Below are 23897 nucleotides of genomic sequence, written 5' to 3'. Positions count from 1 at the left end.
GGACAGCCCAGCTGCTCTCATGTGTGCCCTGGTCATAGAAGCACTTTTATCAAACCGAAATCTATTTTTTTTCTATTTATGACTCCAAGTGGGGACCACCATCTTGGTATGTTAAATAAAAAATAAATAATATGATATACACATCACTGCGTAGGTATGGATATGTCATCATGCATGCACACACCTACTGAATGATGAGGCCACCAGCAGCCTCATAATACATATGCACACATCACATTATTGTGCCTTCCTATCGTAGTGCACAACCAAGCCAAAAAGCATTGGTCAAAAAGGCGTGGCCTATTGGTTTTGCCAGTGCTTGTTTTATCTCAGGATGTAGCTGGCTAACTCAGTGGGATAATACACCTGCTGACTGTAAGAAAGGTTTCATTAAAAAATCTATATTCTGTGCTCTAACCTCTTCAATCAGAAGAACCATTTCCATTTTACCACTGTCCAAAATGTACTCTTCTTTCATACAGCACGTAAGTCAAAGGCACACCAGCCAGTTGGGAAATTGGATGTAGGACTTAACTGTGCTCTTTAAAAAAATAACTTACTAAAAACTAGATACAGAACTGTAAATAATTAAAAATATGATTAAAATGGTTATGACTATAAACCATAAAATGTAATTCTGAATTGCATAAAACACATTTAATGTATCCTTATTGAGTATAAGTCTAAGCCCAACTCTTAACTTTAGCTCCGTGCCTAAGCCTAATGGTAACTCTACATCTAAACCTAGCCCTGTACCCAGACCGCAAGACTAAAAGTAACCTCAAGTCCTGAACCTAAGCCTAAAAGTAAACTTAGTTCTGACACTTAGACCTACTTTAGTGTATAACTTTGAAAATTTCAATGTCTTACCTAATTGGGCAAGATGACTTGCCAAAATTGCAGGGTTAAGAACCTGCTATTAGTATCTCGCTTCCTTGAGCTGTTTATTCCTTTTCTTGCCTCCTCACAGAGAAGCCGATTTGTGATGCTGTCACAGAAGGGTTCCCCAAGGGCCTATAAGCTCAGCTATGGGACAGCTGTGTGCCCACAAAACAGCGGAGAATGAAGCACATTAGAACCCTCCCGCAGCGCCCATCTCCCACTAGTGACTGGACATTGTCCTCTTTAAGTCTAAGGTTCTTTGTGAATCCCACAAAATTCTGCCCAAGGAATTCACTGTTCTTTCTGGTTCTCTATGCAAAGGATAATCTTGGCCTAAAATTAACCTTCAAAAGCTGGGTACTTTGGCCTCTTTTGCAAATCTATAAGTTGAGCAACAACCTTATAGCGGCACAGCAATTGCATACTATAAAGTGCACTGATCAATTTAATAAAACTTGTAATTTAACTGGATGTTCCAAGCGCTACCAGCTTTTCAGAAGCAGTGACTTTTGTTTGTAGTAAATCTCCTGGCTGAACTGTGCAAGACTCCGCCCCTGAGCACGCGGACATTTGGGTGTTCCATCATATCCAGGACATCTTTCTTTGTGCAGGAATGCGCCTCCAAAGCAAGTGGCGCAGTGTTTCAATCATCAATCAATATAAACTTTATTCGGATAAAAAGTACATATCCATAAAAGTACAAAACAAAAAAGACAGTTAAAACATTCATTGTAATAAAATTGGGCCTCCAGGAATACAGTGCATGATCACATAATGAGACAATTAATAACAACATGTGACAGTGCGGATTAAAAACAAATAGTAAAATGCTATGATTCAGCAGGTGCGCATAGAATTACGGGTGCGCCCTGCCACCTTCAAGAAGGAACCAACCCGAAAGGTCAATTCATCATCATTTAGAACAATGACCTTCCCATAGGCTACCTTATAATCAAACACAGGTTAAGCTTTAAAATAAGGAATCAGAAACCTTTTGGTGAAAATTGAGTAATAAGAACAGAAAAATAAAAAGTGCAGCATTGATTGTTTGTGTTGAGTATTACATGGACAGGGTAGAAGGTCAAAGTTAGTAGTAAGGGGAATGATGACATAAAACTTCATAGTATCAGTCCTCAGCCGGAAGAGTAAGCCCCTTTCCCAGCGGCCAATTGGTTTTAACAAATAACTAGAGACCGCGGGACTGACATTCTCAATATGCATGTATTTGGCCACTGAAGTCTTTTTACGTTCGATAACCAATCTAGCATTTTTGTACAATGCATAGAGAGTCCTTTGAAGGGATTTACTGCTAACGGAGCCAATGTCTAGGGGGTTTAAAAATACAGATTCTAGATTCACACTGACTAAACTTTTGAGAACCGCAGCCAACCATGGTATGTCCATCCCCCTGTCACATTTCAAACAATCAGTAATTATCTCTCTTGTTAATTGAGCCGCTGGAATATTCCAAATTCTCAACCTAAATAGGGTTTGGCGGGCCTTAATATAGTCTTTGATGTATGGAAGACTGAGTTCACAATGACCAGCGTATTTAGATGATGAGATGGGTGCACCCAGGATTTTGCGACAGAATCTGTTTTCTTCACCCTGGATGCTAGCACTGTTAGTATGCCCCCAGACTTCAGCGCCATAAGTTGCAACTGATATACGTTGAAGTCTGAAGATCTTAGGAGTTGAAGATACCACTTCAACGTTCCTCGGCTTAGGAAGCCCTAGTATAGTATTAATTGAATTAGTGAACTTCCTCCTGCAGTAGGTCACATGGTCGGTCCTCAACCCATTTGATGCAAATACCAGGCCAAGATATGGGAAAGTGCGAGTGCTCTGTAAACAGTTAGAGTTTAAAACTATAGATGATTTAAAATACTTCTTGGACCCACACGCCATTAAAAAAGATTTTTTTTAAATTGGTGCATAAGTCCAGGGCTGCCATAAACTCTAGAAAGCCATGGACCCAGATGCGGAGAGCTTTTGGGGTACGCCCCATCAGCACAGCGTCATCGGCATATAACAATGCAGGGAGTTTGTTACCGTTAATAAGCGGGACATCCTGGGTTAATGTTACCAAAGACTTGTTTAAATCATTGATGTATAAGATAAAAAGGAGGGGGACACAACCATGCCTGACCCCCCTGCCAACATCAATAGCTTTGGAGACCTCCCCATCCCTGCTGATGCGCACCCTTCTGTGTAGGTCTTTGTGCATATAAGCTAAAAAAAAGACAAGGGGCTCATCCAAACCATATTTTAAAAGGGTTGTCCTCAGCCGAGATCTGTTAACAAAGTCGAAGGCCGACCTGAGGTCCATGAATGCCAGATATACAGGTGTTTTCTTAGCTATATTACATTTGCTGATGATCAGGTTGAGGTTAAGGCAATGTTCCACAGTGCCAATATTACTCCTAAACCCCAACTGACATGGATGTAAAATCTGACATTCTTCGGCCCATGACTTAATCTTGTTATACAGTACCCTCCCTAAGATTTTCAAAGTGTTGTCAATTAGGGAGATCGGCCTGTAGCAACTTGGGTTTGAGCGGTCCCCCTTCTTAAAAATTGGCACTATAATATTGGAGGACCAGGTATGGGGTATAGGGGAATAGATTAAATTATTAAAAACATTTAACAGTAGTGGTGCCCAAAAATCAGGGTAGCTTTTAATAAGGTCAATAGGTAGACCGTCAGGCCCGGGAGCTTTGGATCCCAGGCTCTGTTCAATGGCCTCCCGAACCTCCGCTGAATTAATCGAGATCCTAGTAATTAGCGTATTCTCCTTAGTTACAGAGGGAGGATCTGATGCGGCATAGATCTTACTAAAATGGCCCTCCCAAGACTCACTAAGGGGATATTACAACTAATTGATTACCTAGGGTTTCCCAGTGACCTCATGCCTTTGACAACCTGCCAAAAGTCCTTGCCATTGCCCTAATAAGGTTATCCCAATGCTCTTTTATGATCTCCTCCTTTCTAATTGCGATAACTCTCTTGTAACTCTGCCTAAGTGATTTAACCAGAGAGCTTAGCTAGGTTTATTGGCAGGCGCCCTTCGCAGGCTCTATTAGCTGAGGAACAATCATCATTTAACCAACCTGGGTCTGGGTCAGTTTTCTTATTGGCCTTGGACAACAAGGATTTATTGCCGGTGCAAAGCTCTGAAAAAGTGCAGACTAACTCCAAGTTACGTTCTCTAAACGTCAAACAGGTACTGATCAAATCAGGGTAAGATCTTACCATCCTTTCGAATACTGCTTTATTATCTATGCTGCGCCAAACCACTCTAAGGTTGTCAGTAGTAGGATTGCTGGCACCCTGGGCATTATAATAAATTGGTCTGGGCGTGAGACTCGGGGTCAGGTTGTGGGAATTACCTCCGCCTTTAGCACACAGTTTTCTAAACAAGCGGTGATAAAAATATAGTCGATGGTGGGGGCTGAGCCCCTGCCTCTTTAGGTGGGTTCTATGTGTCCATCCCTAGAGGGCACAGCCCCGAGCTCCATAACATCCAAGAAGTTATTGCTGCTTAAAAGGTCCAATAACTGGTGTCCTCTGGGACATAACGGTCTCGTGTCAACAGGGTGAACAGCTGTGTAGATACCCTTTGGGATTTTTATGTTGAAGTCACCACCTAAACAAATTCCCTTGACTTTGGCACCACTGTTAACTGTATGTGAAGTAGAAACAAATTTAAACAACTCAATAAAGTTCATATTGGGAACAGTTTTAAAACATTGTTATAAAAATGAATCAAATAAAGTGAAGTCCCCCGTGTATAAATTGTGACCTGGAATTTATCACTATTGGTATGAAGAACTCTAGTGCGGCCTCCTGCCCTGATGTTAACCCACATTGAAAGGCCTCCATCTGGCCAACCTGAATCAGGGGGTGAGGAATACCGTATTTAAACATTCAAACCACTCCAGGAACAACTCCCGGGTTGTTCAGGTCTCTTGGAACATCACAATATCTTGACTGTGGATTAACTCCAACTGGTCTGGTAGATTTAATTTGGATGCCAGGAACGCAACATTCCAACTTAATATTATGAGGGTAGAATCTTCATTAGGTACAGCTGGAATGTCAGGTTCACGGGGCTGGGGCAAGTTCGACAGGGTACCAATTCTTCTAGCTCAGGAGGCTCTCGATTTATAAGTGGAGAAGACAGTCAATCTTGGCAATCCAAACCTGATAAAGGGGTAAATATATTAAATAGGGAAAAAGGAAAGGAAATACAAGACATATTAATGCGGGGTGCCTCAAATGTGGGCTTGTAAAAGTAACCTAATGGTAGAGCCCAAATACTAGTGATGAGGTTAGCCTGCTCCTCCTGCAGTGATAATATTGCTTTGGCCATAGATGGTCTTCGAAAGTTAATAACTATGCAATCACCTTCAATGGATTTTGCGGACGTATGCACCCATCCTACTCTCCGCACCATAATAATGTTCGCACCCCTGCTAGAACCACAACATAATGACACGCCTCCGGTGGCAGATTTAAAACCTCCCTATTACCCCTAAGGTCTGACGTACAAATAGGACCAATAGCAACCTCTCGAAGAGTATTGCCAACGGTATTAACATTAGTTAAAACCACATGGCGAATGGGAGTGGGTGGCGTGATGTGTGTTCCATTTCCATTGGTAGGTCTATTAACACCACCATTCACAGTCTTCCTATTCATCCCACTAGTATCCCCTGGTTCAAAACACGAGCGGATTTTCTTACACATACCACAATGGGTAGAGTCAGCATTCAAGTTAGGGGGACTATTAGGGGGCTGTTGAGGAATTCGAACATTGTTAGGTGGCATGTTTGACATGGTAGACATTTCCAGATCAGGGGGCACAGTCACATTAGCATCTACAGGGGGGACAGTATTAAAAATCACAGGTTGAGGCATATGGGACACAACAAGCAGACGATCCCTCAGGGTGGAAAACAAACTGTCAAGTGTGCTCTTAACACAGTCAGTAACAACATCCACAATATGGGTTATGGCCTCTTCACTCCTGCTGGTACTGTCAATAAGAAACAGGTCTGTCTTAGTCTGGGTTCCGATGGAGCAATGGAGAGGATTGGTATCTGAAGCATACACCTGAGCATGCACCTGAGCTGCAACTTTTGTGAGATTGGTAGAGGGGCGGATCCAAGAGTTCAACGTTGTGCGCGATGAACAGGGTTGAGTCGGTTGCTTTCTCTTTTCACTAGCTGCCTTAACTGGCTTTCTTTTACGTTTCGCCCCAGTAGGTGCACCAATGTTCGTTGGAGTGTCTAATGCAGGGACATAAGTTATGGGGTCACCTCTAGGCTCCTCACGAGTAGTGGCTGAGATATCGAAGTCACTAGTGTTAGAATTGGTAACATCTGTTGTCAGGGTCGTAGGTTGGAGTGGTACCTCCAGGCCAAGAGAAAGACGCCTCTCGGTCAGTTCAATTTCATTACTGACGATGCTGACCGCTCTTTCCAACATACTGTCAATACTTGTTGCAGCAGGCCTGAATGCCGATTGACCCACACGATTCCCCATGGTCACCTTAGCATATATCTGTTGGTGTAAGTAAATATATTTGGCTCACCTAGGAGGTTTCAAAATCAGCAAACACTAGTGGAAAGGGGGATGGCCCAGTCCAGTCTCCTCCGGTCTCTGACGAGCGCGGACGGGCCCGCCCTTGGCCCACGCTGCGGGAGTGCTGCGCTGAATAAGAGGGCCTCCTCCTGCGCCCTCCGATGACGTCAACACGTGGCGCCCTGCCACACAAAGCCCTCTGGAACTTGAGGTCCGCAACCGCCTGGCCGTTCCCCTAGCGGCGGCGCGGTGCGGTGATGCAGCTGGTCCCCAAGGAGGCAGGTAGGTGATTGTATGAGGTGGAGAGAGCCGTTCCCCTCACGGCGTTAAAGCGAAGGTTTGTGGCCCTGGCTTTTGCTTTGAAACCCGCTGCCATGTGCGTCTTGGTTCAATTAAAGGGAAACCGTACTAGAACCCCCAGAAATATTTGGATTCTTATATGAAAACCAAGGACTGGAGCCAACGACACGACTCATGACGAAAATTCATATATGTATGCTCCTCATACCGATGCAGATTTAAGATTTCGAGAAACTCACAAAGCTAGCGCCCACATGTGCTTCCATTTTGTGAACTTCTCTTTGCTACAGTGTGAAGGCATTTCTGCGTGCATAAATCTGTGTGTTGTAAAATTTCACCTGTTGAAATACGATCACCAACTTAACTCATCACTTTATTTGTTTTTTTATTCGACCTTCCCAAACCCTGCATACCCCAATATGGAAAGCTCCTTTCCCTGCACCCCAAAAAGGATGAGTGTTCCCTTCTTTCACCATCCCTAGACGTAGTATCAATCCTACACTCCAACCATTTCCAGAGTGAGACGGGATTGGAGAGAAATTTGAGAAATAACCACTCACGTCACCTTTTTGGGATGCTCCCATACTTTCCAGAGAAGATGTCTCTTGGAATGCCCTCTCTGAATTTTTGGAGTGGGATTTCCTTCACACTTATTCCTCCCTCATGTGTTTATGTTGCTCATTAGATAGAGTGTGTGCCTGGTCCTATTTTGTGGCCATCGAGCGGTTTGCTTACAAGTACAAGTGGTTTTGTGAATTAAACTCGCATTGTCCTGGTGGCATGCAGCAGTGTGCACACCCTGGTGCAGGAATAGTGCTTAGTACCAGGCTCCTGGGCAAGGGACATATCTTCAGTGCTAACTCTCCTGTTCCATATACCCTCGGCCACTGGAATTATGTGGCAGGAGAGTGCCAAAATATGCGGCATCGTTGAGTTAATTATGGGCACGAAAAGGCATATTATGCAGCAGAATTCTTACATTTTTAATAGTATTACTTCATTTTACTTTTACACTTGTTAACACTGTCTGGGAATTTTTTGCACCTAATTTGTACCAGTTTAATTAATACCTAAATATATCAATTAGTAACAGAAAGGTGACCAGTCAACCTTTGCAAAAGGCCTTCTATCGCGTGCCTCTGCGTTTTATGTAACTTTTGAATCGTTTGAGGTAGAAACACACTTTTTTTGTTAAAATCTGCAGAATACGCAGGACATCATGGATTATGTGGCAAATCGGTATTTATACGAATATCGCAGCTGCTACACAATCGCAGAATTCCAGTGGCCTTGCATATACCAGACAACAATGGTTCACTGTGGGCCTACTTAGAATGTAGCAGTTCTATTAATATGTGGCTGCAGCCTCTCCCCACGAGTAGTATATTTTTCAAAAGTGTACATAATTTTAACATTTACTTCCATTACCATACAATTGAAAACCAATCATAGAAAAATTGCACTTAATTCAATTTATTCATAAAATGTATGTGAGATAAAAGGCTCAGACGTGAAAGGGCGCCCATGGGAATAAAGAAGTGAGGGGTGCATCAAATGATTTACAGGGGTGAGTGTGAATACATTGAATGAGGTGCAATTATTCTATAGTTGGTTTTCAATTGTATTGGTCATGCCAGTAAATGTTAAAACTGTGCACACTTGTGATTAATGTGCCACTCGTGGAGAGCGGCTACAGCCATATGTTCATCAAACTGCTATTTTGTAAATAAGTCCACAGTGAGGCATTGTGGTTTGGTTGTACTTCTGCACATGGTTCCTGGCCTAGCGGATTGGACATTTCTTGTTTTCTTTCTAGGGTACCCTCTCCTGTTCCAGGCCTCAGTCTTGGCTCTGTGTGTGGCAGCTCTCTGGGCACATCTCTGTGAATCATGTATTCCGCGGCTCTCTCAGCATCCAGATATCAATGCATCGTGAACCCGAATTAAATCTCGTCCCCCACAATGCCCCTTGATCTCGCCTTTCGCCTCTCAGAGACGGGGTGCTCCTTCGCGGTGGGGGCGTGAGCACTTCACTTGCGGCGCGGCGCCTGCCCTCGCGCCTCTAAATGAAACAGGAGTCTATTAGGAATTAGCTTTAATTTTTCATTGACTTAATTTCCAGCAGACTGATAAGATTTTAATGTCATTCCGCACTTAAAAATTCTCTCTTTGGCAGAGGGCTTTTTAAGTGTGGTGCCTGCTGATAGAGGCGACTAATTCCAGAGGAAAGAAACCCAGTGAAATATAATCAAAGACCTCGATTGATGTCCTGCCATTAATTATATCGGAGCAGCAGGATCCTGCTGAAAGGGAAAAATCTGCTTTTCCGTTCAAATTTGGAGTTCCCATACTTTTTTCTTCTTTGGGAACCCCCAATGTTCCAGGAGTCGCTCTTAACTGAAGTTGAGTTAATTCACTGCGGCTTCATTAAAGACCTAGTTTCAGGTGTAGTTTCTGGGGATGGTGGATGTGAACTTTCACTTGTCACTTCACGCACATGTAGTTCTGACTACTTTAGAGGTGCACCAATTTCTTGATTTCCATGACTCCTGATTGTCACCGTTTCCAGTGCTATAAGTAGCCAGTCCAGCTGGAGCATGGTCAGTAGCATGGTGCCAGCACACCCTGCTGTGGTGCAGGGACAAATGCAGCTAGTGTGTCAAACCATCACCTACACTGGTGGGTGAAACATTAATTACTGTGCCGTGGTACTAGTGCGAAAGAAACAATTGATGGACGGAATGCTGGACAATGCAAACATTCACCCCCAGTCACAAGGATCTGGGTTTAATCCATCATTCTTTTGCTCACAATACCACCCCAGTTTGGACCCAGCCATATGCAAATCAGTCTTGACCTTATTCCTTGTGGGAACAGTCCAGCCCGAACGGCCAAGCTAGGTCTTCCCTGGGCCGGAAACAAGCATCCTGGGACCGGTTTCGGAGCCTCACCCTTCATCAGCCAGGCTACCTTGAATCCTGTAGTGTAGTGAGCATGGGACCCACATCTGGGCATACCTTTCCCACTTAGGGCGACATACTAGTGCACCACATACATATTCAAGTACGGTCCTCTGCTCTAGTGCCACGGCCTTCGCCAGGACTAAAGAGCCAATTAATAGTGTTGAGTGGTGGTGGAGAGCTCTTAGAATAGGTGGTGCAAGCAAGCACATCATGCCTGCAGAATTGGCAGTGACCAAGAGTTAATACATCCGGTCATCTATTCAGATTTCATTACACAGTTAAGCTAGTGTAGTACAAAAAAAGGCTCAGATTTAGATCTTTTTTCACTTTTTTCCGCTTTGCTCTTTGTTGTGCAAGGAGAAAAACTGTGCAGAGCCATATCTATTAAGTCTGACTTGCTGTTATTATTCCTTGCACCGCTTCTTTGAAAGACTGCCTTGCATGACACCCAGCTTTGAGGAGGTCATTATCTAGCGAAGGATTTGTACTGAATGCATTCCCTTCAGTGCATATTTCAAAATGTCTAGACAAACATAAGGATCACACACATTGGATGTGTACTGTCTACTTCAACACACATTCAATGTGTGGCTTTTTTGAGAAATGAAAACATTTCTCCTTGCTAGCATCTCCTACAAGATGGTATTCGTTTTTGACGCAAAGCCGGATCCGACTAGCTTAGCAGATCGGCTTTGCGTCAAAACGGATGCGTGTTTTTGCTGATCTATTCAGGTAACAAATCCTTGACGCAAAAGGTGGTTTGCACTGAGAAAGGGCACCTTTACAGCACAAAATGCTTTTACCCTGGAAAGTAAATACAATGCGCATCTTTGTGTCACTTTACTTTGCGCTGTTCAGGGTCTTATTAAATCTGGCCAATATGTTTACAACTCAGCACTTCTTATTGGAGTTTCCAAAGGCCAGAGACAAATGAGTACATCGCAAGTAAGGATAAGGCCAAAGTGCAGGTACTCTATGTAAGCCCTGTGCAACAAGTGCAAGCAGGTGATAAGAATCCTGGAAGGGCCTAGTCTGCTTCTAAATTTCATTACTCTATGAGATCCTTGCTCATACATGGCCTCCACGACCTAAGCAAAGCCTTTTTATTTGGTCTCATCATGGTTACATCTTGATTCTCCATATTAGGAGACTTAGCTGTGTTCTGTAGACCCTGCACCGCCCAGCCTAGTCTCGAAAAAATTAATTCATCTTCAGATGATACTGCCCAAGAAGACAGCTGAGATCATTGGCTTATTTGAAGCCTACGTCTACTAGAGACCGTACAGTATGATCAGGTGGAGCCACATTGCCCACTCTGGAACGCTGTTCCCTCAGCAATCCAGATGTTTGAGAATTTCTTCAGGTACAAGAACGTTCTAAAGATCTGGCTTTTAAAGAAAGCATATAGCTACAAACCGGGTTGCTGGTCAGACGCACAGTGCTGTCTCTCATTCCTTCACATGACACATGGGTTACTTCAGAGCGGTACACAATATCCATAGCACAACATAACATAAAAAACACACATTTGTTCAGCCTTTATAGAACAAGACAATGTTTGGGGCTGATAAATCCACTGCACAAGCAACAGACATTTTTGTTGCTATTTTTGGCCCTTTTTTAGCTTGTATTTTTTAATCCATTGCGCTGCTGTGATTTGCCACACACGCGCATTTCTCTCTCTTTCTTTATGCCAACGAGTTATTGGGTCCTGACTCATCATATCTTCCAAAATAGTATGAATATAATTATGTAAAGGCAGAATTTGGACAGACTCTTCCAGCTGAACCGGCAAGCTGGAAGTGTCTTAATAAGCAAGAATGTGTAATCTTCCCTGCCAGGAGGCCCTCCACCCAACCAGCAGATATCTGCAATATTTCATGCTGCCTACACTTCGATGATTTATATTTAAAAAACCAAGCGACCATAGCCTGCCCAGTAAGTGCATTTCTCTGTTGACTTAATCCTGACAGTGCAGTGATGCAGAGATGGCGGTGTTTGCTCCTCTAATCCTTGATTACCTGTGGTTCCCAGATTAAGACTTTGGAGGCGGGTGCAAGAAGTTGGGGGGCTGGCGTGATCCTTTTATACTCCATGCGGCTTTAATGACTTCTTTGATTCCAGGTGGATATTGCTCTCTCTCAGAGCCGGACTGGGAACCAAAACCGGCTGTGGCAAAGTGCTCGGCCGCTCCTCCACCCTCCCTCCCCCGGGGATTGGGGGTGCCGCCGAGCTCTTTGCCAGGGCCTGTTTTCGGCCGATTTTGCCGCTATGCTGCAAAATGCAATGTAGTGGCTGTGTTGCAATGACATGCAATGTAAAGGATGTTGCGATATAATGACCGCTATGTAAAGGTAGTGCGATTTAATGAGTGTGTTGTAAAGGTTGTTTCCCGGTCCGGACACAGACTAAGCGACTATGCTCTGTGCAGGCAAACAGGTGCCAACTTCTTTAAAAAGATATTGAGTGCATGTGCAAGAGACAATGTACAACCCGAATTTCTGTGCTGCCTGCCCCTATGTAACATGTTTACTGCCGCCACTGTGGTGTCACATAACCCAAGCTCATGTTTACTCTGACTGCTCATCTGTGAGATGAGTCTGGGAGAACCTCTACCTGGCACTACACACTGACTCTACAGTGCTATCACGTAGGCGCCTCTTCTCATCTGGACCAAAAGTCCCCTTCCTGGCTGCAAATAACTTCAGATATCCATTTAATGAGACTGGCTTTCATCCAGTGTTGCTTTTCCAGCCAACTACACTGAGCATGCAGAGATTTGCAGGCCTATGCCAATCAAAGGAATATATGAACTACAACTCCCAGCATGCTTAATGCTGTTGGCTGACTGACTATCTGGTACCCTTACCACATGCGGCTAGGTGTCAGTTAGGAACAAAAACGTTTGCAGCCCTCTGGTCTATTTGATAAAAAAAATAATATTCATTTCATGTGATCACTCCACTTCATTACCTGCCTGCCCTTTAAGTAAAGGAGAAATGAGGACTGGGTACAAAACATAAACGCACAAGTACACCCAACTTTTGTTTCTAGGTTTATAAATGTACACTGTGACTAAAGTTGCTAGTCAAACATGGATCTGGGAAATTTGACAGAACAGCTCAGAACCCAAACACCATACTTGCTCGTTAGCCCCCAAAACAGGACTCAATGTATGTTATCAGACCTAGGTCGCTGGATTGTAACTTACCAGTCTTGGGCTTTATTAAATGCTCGTTTTAGGGTGTGTCAGCCTAGTTGATTTCATCCATTTGAATCTGGAGTACAGCATATCTAATTCAGGTTCAGTAGTCCTATGGTGCCATTATAAAATCAGGACTACGAGTACCAGAATGCAGTGGGAAAATAAATAGCATTGACTGGAGGAGTTACTCACACCTGGACTTGTGACACATGCAAGGTCTGCATATGTCAGCTGGCAAACCCACGCATATCCCTTGAAGTTAATCCTACCTTGGGTTATCGAAGACCAAGTTTGGTTCGACCGCATTTTGCCATGGCTCACGCTGAATCTGCAGGTGCAAGAGTTGAACGCTGTTTGTTGCAGACATCTTCCTTAACATTTCCAGCTCTGGTCTCTTTACAGAAGTCACAAGTGATGGGCGGGGAGGGGTTTGCAGAATGTCCCCGTACGGTCTGCTATACCCTCCTTCGATGAATTGGTTCGTATTTCTGTTTACTGAGTGTTCTCGTTACGTGGTCCGGTTGTGTAAGCAGGCATTAATTCCTCTGCAGAAGCCCTCTGCCTTCGAATCTTTGCTATCTTTATGGCGAGGCGTTTTCACAGTAAATGAATTAACAATACATCATTCATTAAATGTTCCTCATTTCCCTCCCTCCTTTCCTCGCTCACCAGGGCATGACAGGCATTCCCTTCAAGTGGAAACTGCACGCTGCCTTCGCATCCTCCATTGCCAATCGTAATGCAAACTTCACTTTAAATGTTCAGGGAGGCCAGGAGTATTGTTAGACCATCTTCGGATGGCATCTCAATATCAAACTTAAAAATGGCAACATGCTGTCTACACTTTACAGCATTAATGCTGTAATGTGTTAGCTGCTATTTTCACATACCTAATGCAGATGTCCCGCTCTCCCATTAGGCAGTCAATCCGATCAATCACAATGTTGTAAATATCATTTCATCTTGCTGCATGTTTTAGTCCATCCTTTACCTTTATTGTATTATGTCACATTTGGAATATGCTGTGTGTTCTTTGTGCATCCTGGCTTCCCTGGCATTCCAGATGTGTCAGTTGGAGCTTGGCCAGATGAAGAGGTGCACGTTTCTTTCTGTACTGCAATAAATCTCTACAAAGCAGCTTTAAGGCGTCTGTTGGATTAATCATCCCTTTACAACACACAACGTGCTGGCTGGGGCTGCAGCCTAGCTCCAATCCACAAAGACACACTGTCTGCAGCTCCAAAGGAGTGGGCATTTGGCAGCACTGATAGGAGTGCAATACTGCTGCTCTAGGCAGTAGTGTTGACAGAGCATTGCACACATCATGCCAAGTTGCAAATGAAACGATCTGCACCCAATACTTCTCTCACATGCGCCAACTGCCAAATACACTGTGGGCCCCTCCTCCAGCCCCTGCACTTTGCAGCAAAAGTGTTCCAGGCCTGCATGGAGTGGCGGAGGGATTCACATGTTTACTCCAAACCCACCCAGCCTCTCTTGTCTCTTGTGCTGTGTGCACTCTGCCCCAGGCTAGAGGACTTAACAGACCTTAGGAAACAAATACACTGGCATTGTAAAATGCCACGCCCACCATCCTGATGATACAACGTGACTGCCTTGTGCCTCTGGGGCGAGTAAATCTCGACGGGTTCACACATGGGCAGCTGCATTGTGCCTTCACTTTCACAGTGCATAAAAAAGACAAGTTTCACGTTACGTACAGCATGAAACAGCTCATGGGTTTTTCTTTTGTTTACTGGCCCCATGTAGACCCGGCCGTGGGAAATAAGTGCTGGTGCACCAGCACAAATTAAGCACTGACCTAGATGTACCTGGTAATGCACTAAGCTGCTCCTAGAAGGTAGGAACAATCTGTTTCAATGCCTTTTTTATGTTTGGATCGTAACATTACTTGTGCTAATAATGACACAGATATTGTAATCAATTTATACTTTCAGGAATGGGGTTATTAAATTGGTAGGGGGTACTCCTACCAATTAATAAATCCACTCTGGTTAGGTTAAAACGCAGGTGTGAAAGAATATCGGCTCAACCCCTAGAAGCTGTGGCACAAGCCGCAGCCAATCCTGAGAAAATTGCATGTTATATTCAAACAGTACCTAGGGTTTCAATGTAAGGAACACAACACTTTAAAATTCCTATATATTTTAGTACAAACACCAACGTCATTAATATCAGTTATGGGGAATCTGAGATATGGATTTTTAAGGTTTTAAGGAAAGAAGTGCTAAGAAAAGTAAATAAAGCGACAATCAAAAATCCCTGTTCATGGTTGACCAGGACCTAGATGTAATTTTAGGCCAACCCCAATGGAGAAGAGGCCAGATACATCAAGCCGGTCTTTCTGTTTAAAGTTTTTAGCTGAAGACTCAGTTTCTGGAATGGAATTAAAACATTTCCAGTGGTGATAAGTCCAAGGCTGTGGCCGGCGAGTGTCCTTCGAAGTTGGGTACGTTGTTGTCCAACTTGCACTGAACATATTGGTTTTAGCTCCAAATGCTCTGAGCAGGACGAAACTGGATTTTGTTGCTGGTGTGGTTGCTTCACGGATCAGCCAGAGTTTCAGGTGAACACTGGTCCTAGGTTTTACCCCTCTGACATAGTCTCTTTTATGGAACTGAAAATCCTGTAGAGGTGAAAGGCTGTAAGCCGTCGCTGCTCAGGGCTCCACAAGGCAAAACACCTTTACTGTGAGGTTTCACTGATTCAGTTTTTAGGTATGCATAGATTAACAGTTTTAAACTCCTCATCCACGTACCTTGAAAATATATATCTTCAAGATAAATAGATGTGGTTAAGAACGTAAATATAACTATACCTGACTTTATATACTTGCCTTCATGATATTCTTCTATTCTACATGATGCACATACTATTTTGTCCGGACGATATTTAGAATTCAGTACTGTAATTGAGCTCCATCCACTGGATGCATAAGATGGGGTTGCTAACAGCAGTGTCAGAAAAAAAGCTTTATCATAATAAAATGCCTCCACATGACTAATAACAGAACAGTCACAAAAGTAAGTGCCTAATGGCACAAAGGAAATACTAAAAGCTATACATTTAGGCAACTAGGTATAAGCTATTATTGAAATAGCAGTTTAAATATGGTTTACATGTTCAGATTTTTTTAATCAAATATATATTTTCCATTTTGGGTTAATACATTCAAGGAAAATCTTGTATTTTCCTGTACAGTGGCATTTAATATGGCTGGAGTAGACCCTCGAAGTAGCTATTGTGCCCGGCTGCACTTCAGAGAGCTCCAGAGCTCCCCGTTGGAGACCCTTAACCTAGATTTTTCAGTAAAACAAAAGATTGCTTGAAAATGTCAGCGTTTTGGGGAAATATTATCACATTGTCTATCACCGTTCCACATTTTCCACCTAAAACAGATAGGAGGAAGCTGTGCTGGCGAAATTCTGTCCATAATAATTACAACAATAATTACACCCCAGGACCATATAGCTTGATTTATAATGAATGTTAAGTCAGTCTGTGTTCAGTCAAAGGCATACAGATGCTAACATAATATTAAGTCGAATGGCAAAAGTGCCCGGCGAGCATACCAGCTGGGCATCAGGGGCCACTCCCCCTTAACGCTCTAGATATGTGAACCCTCCCTCCTGTCCACCCTACCAAGCCCTCCCCCCTCCACACAGTTCGAAGCTGACTACTTACTTTGCCCTCCACACTGCTCCTGTTGGAACTCTCCAGAATTACATTTCAAATAACTGTGTATCTTTTGTTCTTTAGAACATTTTACACACAAAGGGAAAGCTTCTACACAAATATTGTAACCACCGACTGCAAACTTCGACTATTTAACTATGAGCCTGCTACAAAACCTACAGAAAGTGCATGGATTCAGAGTATTTCTACCTTGGAAAACCACTCTGTTCTGCATTCTACAAAAACTTAGCATTCAATGGAGGATGCACATCACTGTACTGCATCAGAGTGTCTATTACATAAGGTTTGTACTTTTGATACCACATAACAGTTCACTTGGTGTTTTCCAGGTATCCATTGCGACAACGTCTGCACCCAGGGGCGGTGGGGGCCAAACTGCTCTATGACATGTAACTGCGACAATGGAGGCTCCTGCGCTCCAGAGGATGGGACCTGTGAATGCGCGCCTGGATATCGAGGTTCCATGTGCCAGAGAAGTAAGTTGTATAGCCCTTATAATAAGGTCTGAAGGTGCTCACACTCCTAGGTTTTATCACTACCAACACTTCGAAAATATAGATAATACCCCCACACACCGTAATAACTATGCATCCTCTCCTGCTAGCACAGGGAATGAATGGTGTGTGCTTCAAATACTCTACCCTTGCATTACCTTGATCTGGTAAACAAGACCGAACTCTCAGCTCCTCAAATTCACTTTTGGAGAGGTAAAAATGCCAAGATGTCTTGTTTGCAGGATCGCAGCCCTTCGTTGAGGCACTCCTGCGCTTGCCTGCCCATGTCTTTTTGCAGGCAGTGCCATCTCAGGCGGGTAGATTGTTTGGTGCATGGTTCACCACAGGGAAGATATCATCTTCCTTATTATAGCTAATCATTCTGCCAGTCATACCGCGTTCGTTTATTTGCCTGGGAATAATTTAATATGTGGGGTGCCACGGCATTTCTGGTTTTTTCCCTTATTACATATGCAAGAGGAACATCAGCTGTTGTGCTCTTTGAGGCGTCGTGTAATGGCATGCTTTCTCTCATCGTCTGCACTTTGGGTTCTATTTAGCAGGATTTTTTTGCATGTTAAAAATATTTTTAAAACAGATGGGAGCGGTTGCCGTGTGTACCACATCAGGCAGACTGAGCCCAAACCTGTGCCTGGGAACAATACTTTATGTAACAAATGTTAACTTTTATTTGGAAATGCAAAAAAAACTGTAGAGTAAAAAAAAGGAAATGTAATTTTCTTGAGGTATACAGTAAACAAGAAATTGAAAACCTCCTGAGGTTGATTACAGTCTTCAGACATGAATTGAAGGCAGATATGCAATAAGTATTAGGAAACCCAAAAGGTCTTACATTCATAATGGAAGTGCTAAGCTCTTGTCGTTCTCAATGCTTGTTTGTAAAGCATTGTTAAAATATTTTTTTCAAATTACTGAGAGTAAAGCAAACACTTACATTAAGGTATCTCGAAACTGAACATTGAGTTCAATATTTTAAATCTTTATTAAGGGCATGGTTTATTTTTATCAAATGCATGCAGGAAACTCTGAACAGAAGTTAAACATCCTATTGCACTGTTAAAAATAACACCCATGATTATTTGCAGGTACTTAAAGAGCATAACATCTGTCTGAGAAGGTGTCAGAATTGAAAGGAAAATGCTTGTCGTTTATTTTTCGTATGCCTAGTAACTGGAACAAATGCTCCGAATATCTGATGCTCTTCAGTAGCCCAGGGAGCTGATTCATGGGCTTCAAGGGCGAAGAGACATTTTTCTAGTCAAACTTCTGCTTCAAACACAAGTTCAGTGAGTGCTGCAGCCTCTGCCTCCCCGAGAGCCATAAATGCTGCCTATGATTATTATGGTCTGGCCTTTCAACATGTGGAAAGCAGGAGCTAAAGAATAAAAGAACAATAACATTATGAAGCCTGCTTTTTAGTTAATCCTGGTAAAAATAATGTTGTTGCTGTCAAGAGCTGGCCTTCTTGGTGATGCTGTTGATGGCTTCCTCATAATATGCAGGTAAGTCTGTCTATCTCCAGAGGCAGGAGCGGAAGCCAGATTGGAACTGGAGATTGGAACTGCTCCAGGAAAAAAACAGCAAGAAGGAAAAAACTGGGGTCCTGAGAAAAACCTTCAGGCTGGTCAGAATGGAAATAGGATATCAAGGTGAAGGACTGGAATCTGTGGAATCCATGGAAACCAGGAGTGAGCAATGGATAGGAAACAATTGCGACACACTCCTTTTTTATAGTAAAAGAACAGGAAATGAGACGGTTACAAATAAAATGTAGACCATCTTAGATTGGGAAACATTTCACAACCTTGACAATAATAAATATTAACAAAAAATATCCAAATTAGTCAAAAATTCGCCTGAAGAAATTAGTAGTGGATGAATTTACCTACTTTTATTAATTGATTTTAACTTCCTGCATGTGCCATATTTGAGGAGTCGGCATGCAGGAAGTTGCCTCATCATGCCCTGCGTGAGCAAAACACCTTAGAAAAACATTGCACTGGGCGAGGATCCCGTGATCTTGACTAGCCACAGCAGACGGCTGCTGCGGTCTCCATATGAGGGGCAAAGGTAGGAAAAAAATCCTGAGAGTTGCTGTGGTTTTACATACGAGTTGGGAGAGATGTGGAGCAACACACAGAGTGAAGTTGGGTTGGCTGTGAGGAGGAAGCAAAAGATGGGAAGAAAATAATAAAATACATGAACTCTCTGGGAGTGCCGGATGAAAAAGAAAAAAGTAGTTTGCTATTGTGAGGGATGCAAATCTTCCAGTAAAAAGGTTCATAAATAGCGCCGAGATGCCCAAGGGCCTTCGTTCGCGCTCTATAAATGTTTTTAATAATAATAATAATAATAATAATAATAAATAAGCTGTGCTCCTGGGGAGGGCCACACTCAACCACCAAAGAAAAGTCATCAAATAAGAAGCAAGCAAATGAGATTGTCAAGAAAGTCAACAAATGATAAGCAATGGGCTGACTCAAAGTCCACTCAGATGTTTATTGATGCTGTACAGAATAGGTTTATGACAACAGACAGCCTAAAGCTATCTGTAGATAAAACCTAAAATTGTGCAGACATGCTGTAAACAATTGAAAGTGGCCCTGAGAAAACCAAACTCGATGGGATTGGATCAAATCCATGCGCAAATATACAGATGGTGCTGCAGCAGTACTGAAACCACAGAAAGGACAGAAAAAACAGAGATGATTGAACAAATTCTAGAGGAGTGTCATTTAAGATTGCAGCCCAGTTAGACATATATTAGTGTGCTCCCACTAATGAGGGCGTGCAAAGTTGCCAGACTTCTCTCTGGCAATTATTTTTTTAACTTTAGAAGGTTTTGCTATTTTTAAGCCATTGAAAGAAGGAGGTTTTGGAGGAGAAAAGCAACTTCTTTTTATATTGTCATAATTTGGATCATTGCGAAGGACTTATTTGGAGCACTGAGTATCCCTGTCTGCATGCCAGACCTGGAGTATGGCATCCAGCTCCGCAGACCATACTGGGAATGTGGTATCATTTTCTGAAGGCCATGACAGGAGTATTGTGTCCATTTCTGAAGGTCACATCTAGATTATTATGTCTATTTCTGCAGGCCACATTTGGAATTTGGTGTTCACTGCTGCTTGCTGCACAAGGAGTATTGTTTTCATTTCTGCAGTGCAGTGAAGGATATAGATGGATTGGTGAGAGTCCAAGAAGATACTGCACAACCTGCGAAGAGATTCTCTCAAGAGAGATACGTTGACAGCATCTTTGATTAGCAGATAGATTTTATTATTTATTTATTTATTTTTGAAGCTTGTAAAGCACACGGCTACCCCCAACGGGGGTGTCCCGGCGCTGCAGACGGCAAGCTAGAAGTATAGAGGAAGCACTTAAGGGCTAGTGAACAGCCAGGTTTTCAATCTTCTCCAGAACTCTAATTCCGAAAAGATGAACCTAAGATCTAATGGGAGGCTGTTCCACAGTTTAGCAGTCACTACTCCAAATGCTCTGCCACCCATTCTGGATAGACGAAAGCGAGGGGAGATCAGGAGACGCAAATTGTTTGATCTCAAGGATCTGATAGAATGGACCAGTTAGAGCCTCTTTCTCAGATAACCCGGGCCCAACCCATTGAGGGCCCTAAAGGCAAAAATCAGAGCCTTAAATTGGATGCGGAGGGTAATTGGGAGCCATAGACAAAGTGTCTGCAGGATTGTGGGTAATGTTATCTTCAAGAATAGATGAGATCCCCCTATTAAAATCAAAATCATCAGGATAGGATAAATAACATTAACTACATCACAAGACTCCAAAGGCTCAGGATCAATAAAGTTAGAAGCCATGAAGTTGTATTAAATAAATTTAAAGTGCAATATATAAGGCAAAATAATAGTTAATCAAAATTCTGGTAAACCAATATAGAAAAGTAGCTTAAAGCTCAATTAAATGCAGCAAAACGTCTGACATGAAGTCAAGTCTCTGCAAAAATATTCCACGTTCTCAGCAAGAGATAGAGTAGTTGGGCCCGCACTTAAAGTCAGGCAAACCAGTCTCAATATTACCTCACCTACCAAAAGGAGTCCTATAACAAAATACACAGCAAAAGTTGCCCTGTCAGCATAAGGTAATTGAACTCACAAATCAGAAGACAAATGTAATGAAGCATCATCTGACACCATCCTTACACCATCCGCTAAATGAATATTACCGCAACACCTTTTGACCTAATGTCATTTGATGTATCAGGACAAATCTAGTTACACTAAAAACAATGATAGCCTCATATTAGTAATAGACCAACAGTGGCTCAGGAGGGAAGCTCTAGAATTTGTTACATACAAAAAGAAAAATTCTCCCCGAGGTTCTTCGAAAACAGCATTTCAACACAGAGGGGCACATTTTGCTATGTGCGATGAACAGAGAAATGAAAACACCCACATCATGTATGTGTTAGGCTATTAAAGATGGAGGTTAATTCTAATGTGGGCCTAGTTTGATCAAGCACAGGAAAATGTAGTTCTGTGAAGTGCAGTGTTTTTGTTTTGGTGTAAAACTTTTCTTAACCCTAGGCACACATTTTTTATTAATTCAAAATCATCTCTATCAGAAGCAAGAACTTGCATCATATAGCAAGGCCATGAAAAAAATGACAGAGACCTTTCAATACTGATGAGTTTAAACAAAGTAGAGCCGGGTGTTGTGCTGAAATGGTGAAGTTGAGGGGAGCGGAGTAGTTGGTGGGGTTTGGGATCTCAGTACAAACATTATAAAGGTCTTCATCATAAATGTGTGGATTCCCCTGTCAACAAGAGTTTTTGTGTTCAGAATTAGACACAGAATTCCAAAGACCTTTGAAAGACATTCATGAGAAATAGATAGTGGTGCGACGTAATGGCCCAAGCTGAAGTCTAAATGGCATATATAGCTAGGGCTGACAGGGAAAAGGAAGAGTTAATTAGATTGGGCTGTCTTTATATGCCCTCTGTCTGCATGTCTCTATGCGATTAATCCTGATAATTTTGAAGCTTGATGCAATTATGTTAATTTAAGTTGATGGTCTTGCAGTACAGTAATATTCTGAATCCACTTCTTTGTATCATTTTCAGTTTGTTCGCCTGGGTTTTATGGCCACCGATGCAGCCAAAGCTGCCCTCAGTGTGTGCACAGTAATGGACCCTGCCACCACATCACCGGCCATTGCGACTGCCTGCCAGGGTTCTTTGGTTCACTCTGCAATCAAGGTAGGATTTTTCAGGAACATTGACCAGAAATGGCCCAGCAACAGTTGTATCCACGATCAAATCCATAAAGATCCCACCATAATCTCATCCACTTTTCCAGGTGTTAAGCAAGCCTTCATTCCATCTAAAATCCCATTCTCTAATCACACCCACTTTCCCATTTATAATCCTCCTCATTGATACATCTATAATGCAATCTAAGATCCCATTTTGAATCCTCACACTGGTCCATTCAAAGTCCCACCCTCCATCGCAGTTATATTTCTAGTCACCACCCCATCTAATAAGTGACAGTTGTTTTATACTCTGCCCCACCACTGCTGATATCAGTTATCACCAGTGGCTGCATTCAGTTATTCAATGAGTTGAGTGCACTGGCCTCCGTCTGTTGAAAAACCTTTCATATGCATCTCTCGCCACAAAGAATCGAGTATATCAAAGGATGTTAAAATTACCCACATATCATAACGCTATTTGTTTCAGATCTTTAAAGATGGAAGACCAAGACAGTAGTCACAATGCATACTGGCTGTTCTGACATCTTCAGTAGAGTTTTCTGTCAGTCAATAAGCAACGAGTGCAGTCAACCTACAACACATAAATGCACTATGCTTAGGGGAATGTCTCTGATACCTACACTGCTCCTCTGTGTCCTGGCATGCATTGAATTTGTTGAGCATGAGGAACTGCAATGTGGAACAGAACATGTATGGTTCCATACACTCCCAGCAGAAACCTACGCTCCTCCAGCAAGAATCTCCTGACTGTTCCTCGGGTTCATAGAGTCAGGTAGGGAGGAAGGGCCTTCTCTGTTCTGGCCCCTAAGTTGTGGAACACCCTCCCCCCGGAATTAAAAGCACAACCCTCTATCGGACCCTTCAGGAAGGCATTAAAAACCAAGCTTTTTGCAGAGGTGTATCTGTAAGCTGGCTCTCGGCTCCTATATCATGTTTTCATTTCTTTTAGGCGCCTTGATGCCCACGGGCTAAGTCTGCGCAATATAAGACTGCCTTCATTCATTCATTCATTATGCGAAACCTCCTTCATTATCTGCAGATATGGCCAAGCTGCAATACAGGCTCATTCTGGTACTTTGGGTCAAATGTCTTGCCTTTCTTTTGGCCTATCAGTTAGTTTCCATGTATACTGGCCAAAAGAGGGTTGATCACAAAGTCAGAAGTTTAAACAAGTTTCGTACTAGCCTCTGGATGCTGTTCCTCACTATAAGGCAGGCCTATTATTCCTCTTTATATAACCTGGTCGGTCTTCAGAGGCAAACGGGATTCATTGACTGCAACCTTGAGTCACATTTCGTAGCTGGGCCTGAGTGGCGTGGGATATCCTCAAAAAAGTACCTGCTGCTGTTCCAGCAACAAAGTAAGAAATTCATAACTTTGATGGTCATAATCGGGTATGTACAAAGATAAAATTCCATAAGAAAAATAAAGGAAAAATGGAGACTGATGGATAAGGCGAGTTGAAAGGTGTAGGAAAAGTAA

The 23897-nt window shown here is 42.8% G+C and overlaps 1 protein-coding gene across 2 annotated transcripts in view; it reads left to right on the top strand.

Annotated features, from left to right (window-relative positions):
- MEGF11 (multiple EGF like domains 11) overlaps positions 1–23897 on the top strand; it is a 1355792-nt gene that overhangs the window by 1016810 nt on the left and 315085 nt on the right. For both annotated transcript variants that reach the window (XM_086957988.1, XM_086957987.1), the window contains exons 13-14: positions 16982–17128; positions 22264–22398. In XM_086957988.1, coding sequence (XP_086814114.1) covers positions 16982–17128; positions 22264–22398 — 282 coding nt within the window. The remainder of the gene's footprint in view (positions 1–16981; positions 17129–22263; positions 22399–23897) is intronic.

The sequence above is a fragment of the Lissotriton vulgaris genome, chromosome 2_1 (genome assembly GCF_964263255.1).
Source record: "Lissotriton vulgaris chromosome 2_1, aLisVul1.2, whole genome shotgun sequence".
Lineage (NCBI taxonomy): Eukaryota > Metazoa > Chordata > Amphibia > Caudata > Salamandridae > Lissotriton > Lissotriton vulgaris.
Note: the sequence above shows the minus strand (reverse complement) of the source record. Positions and strands in the feature narration are given on the sequence as shown.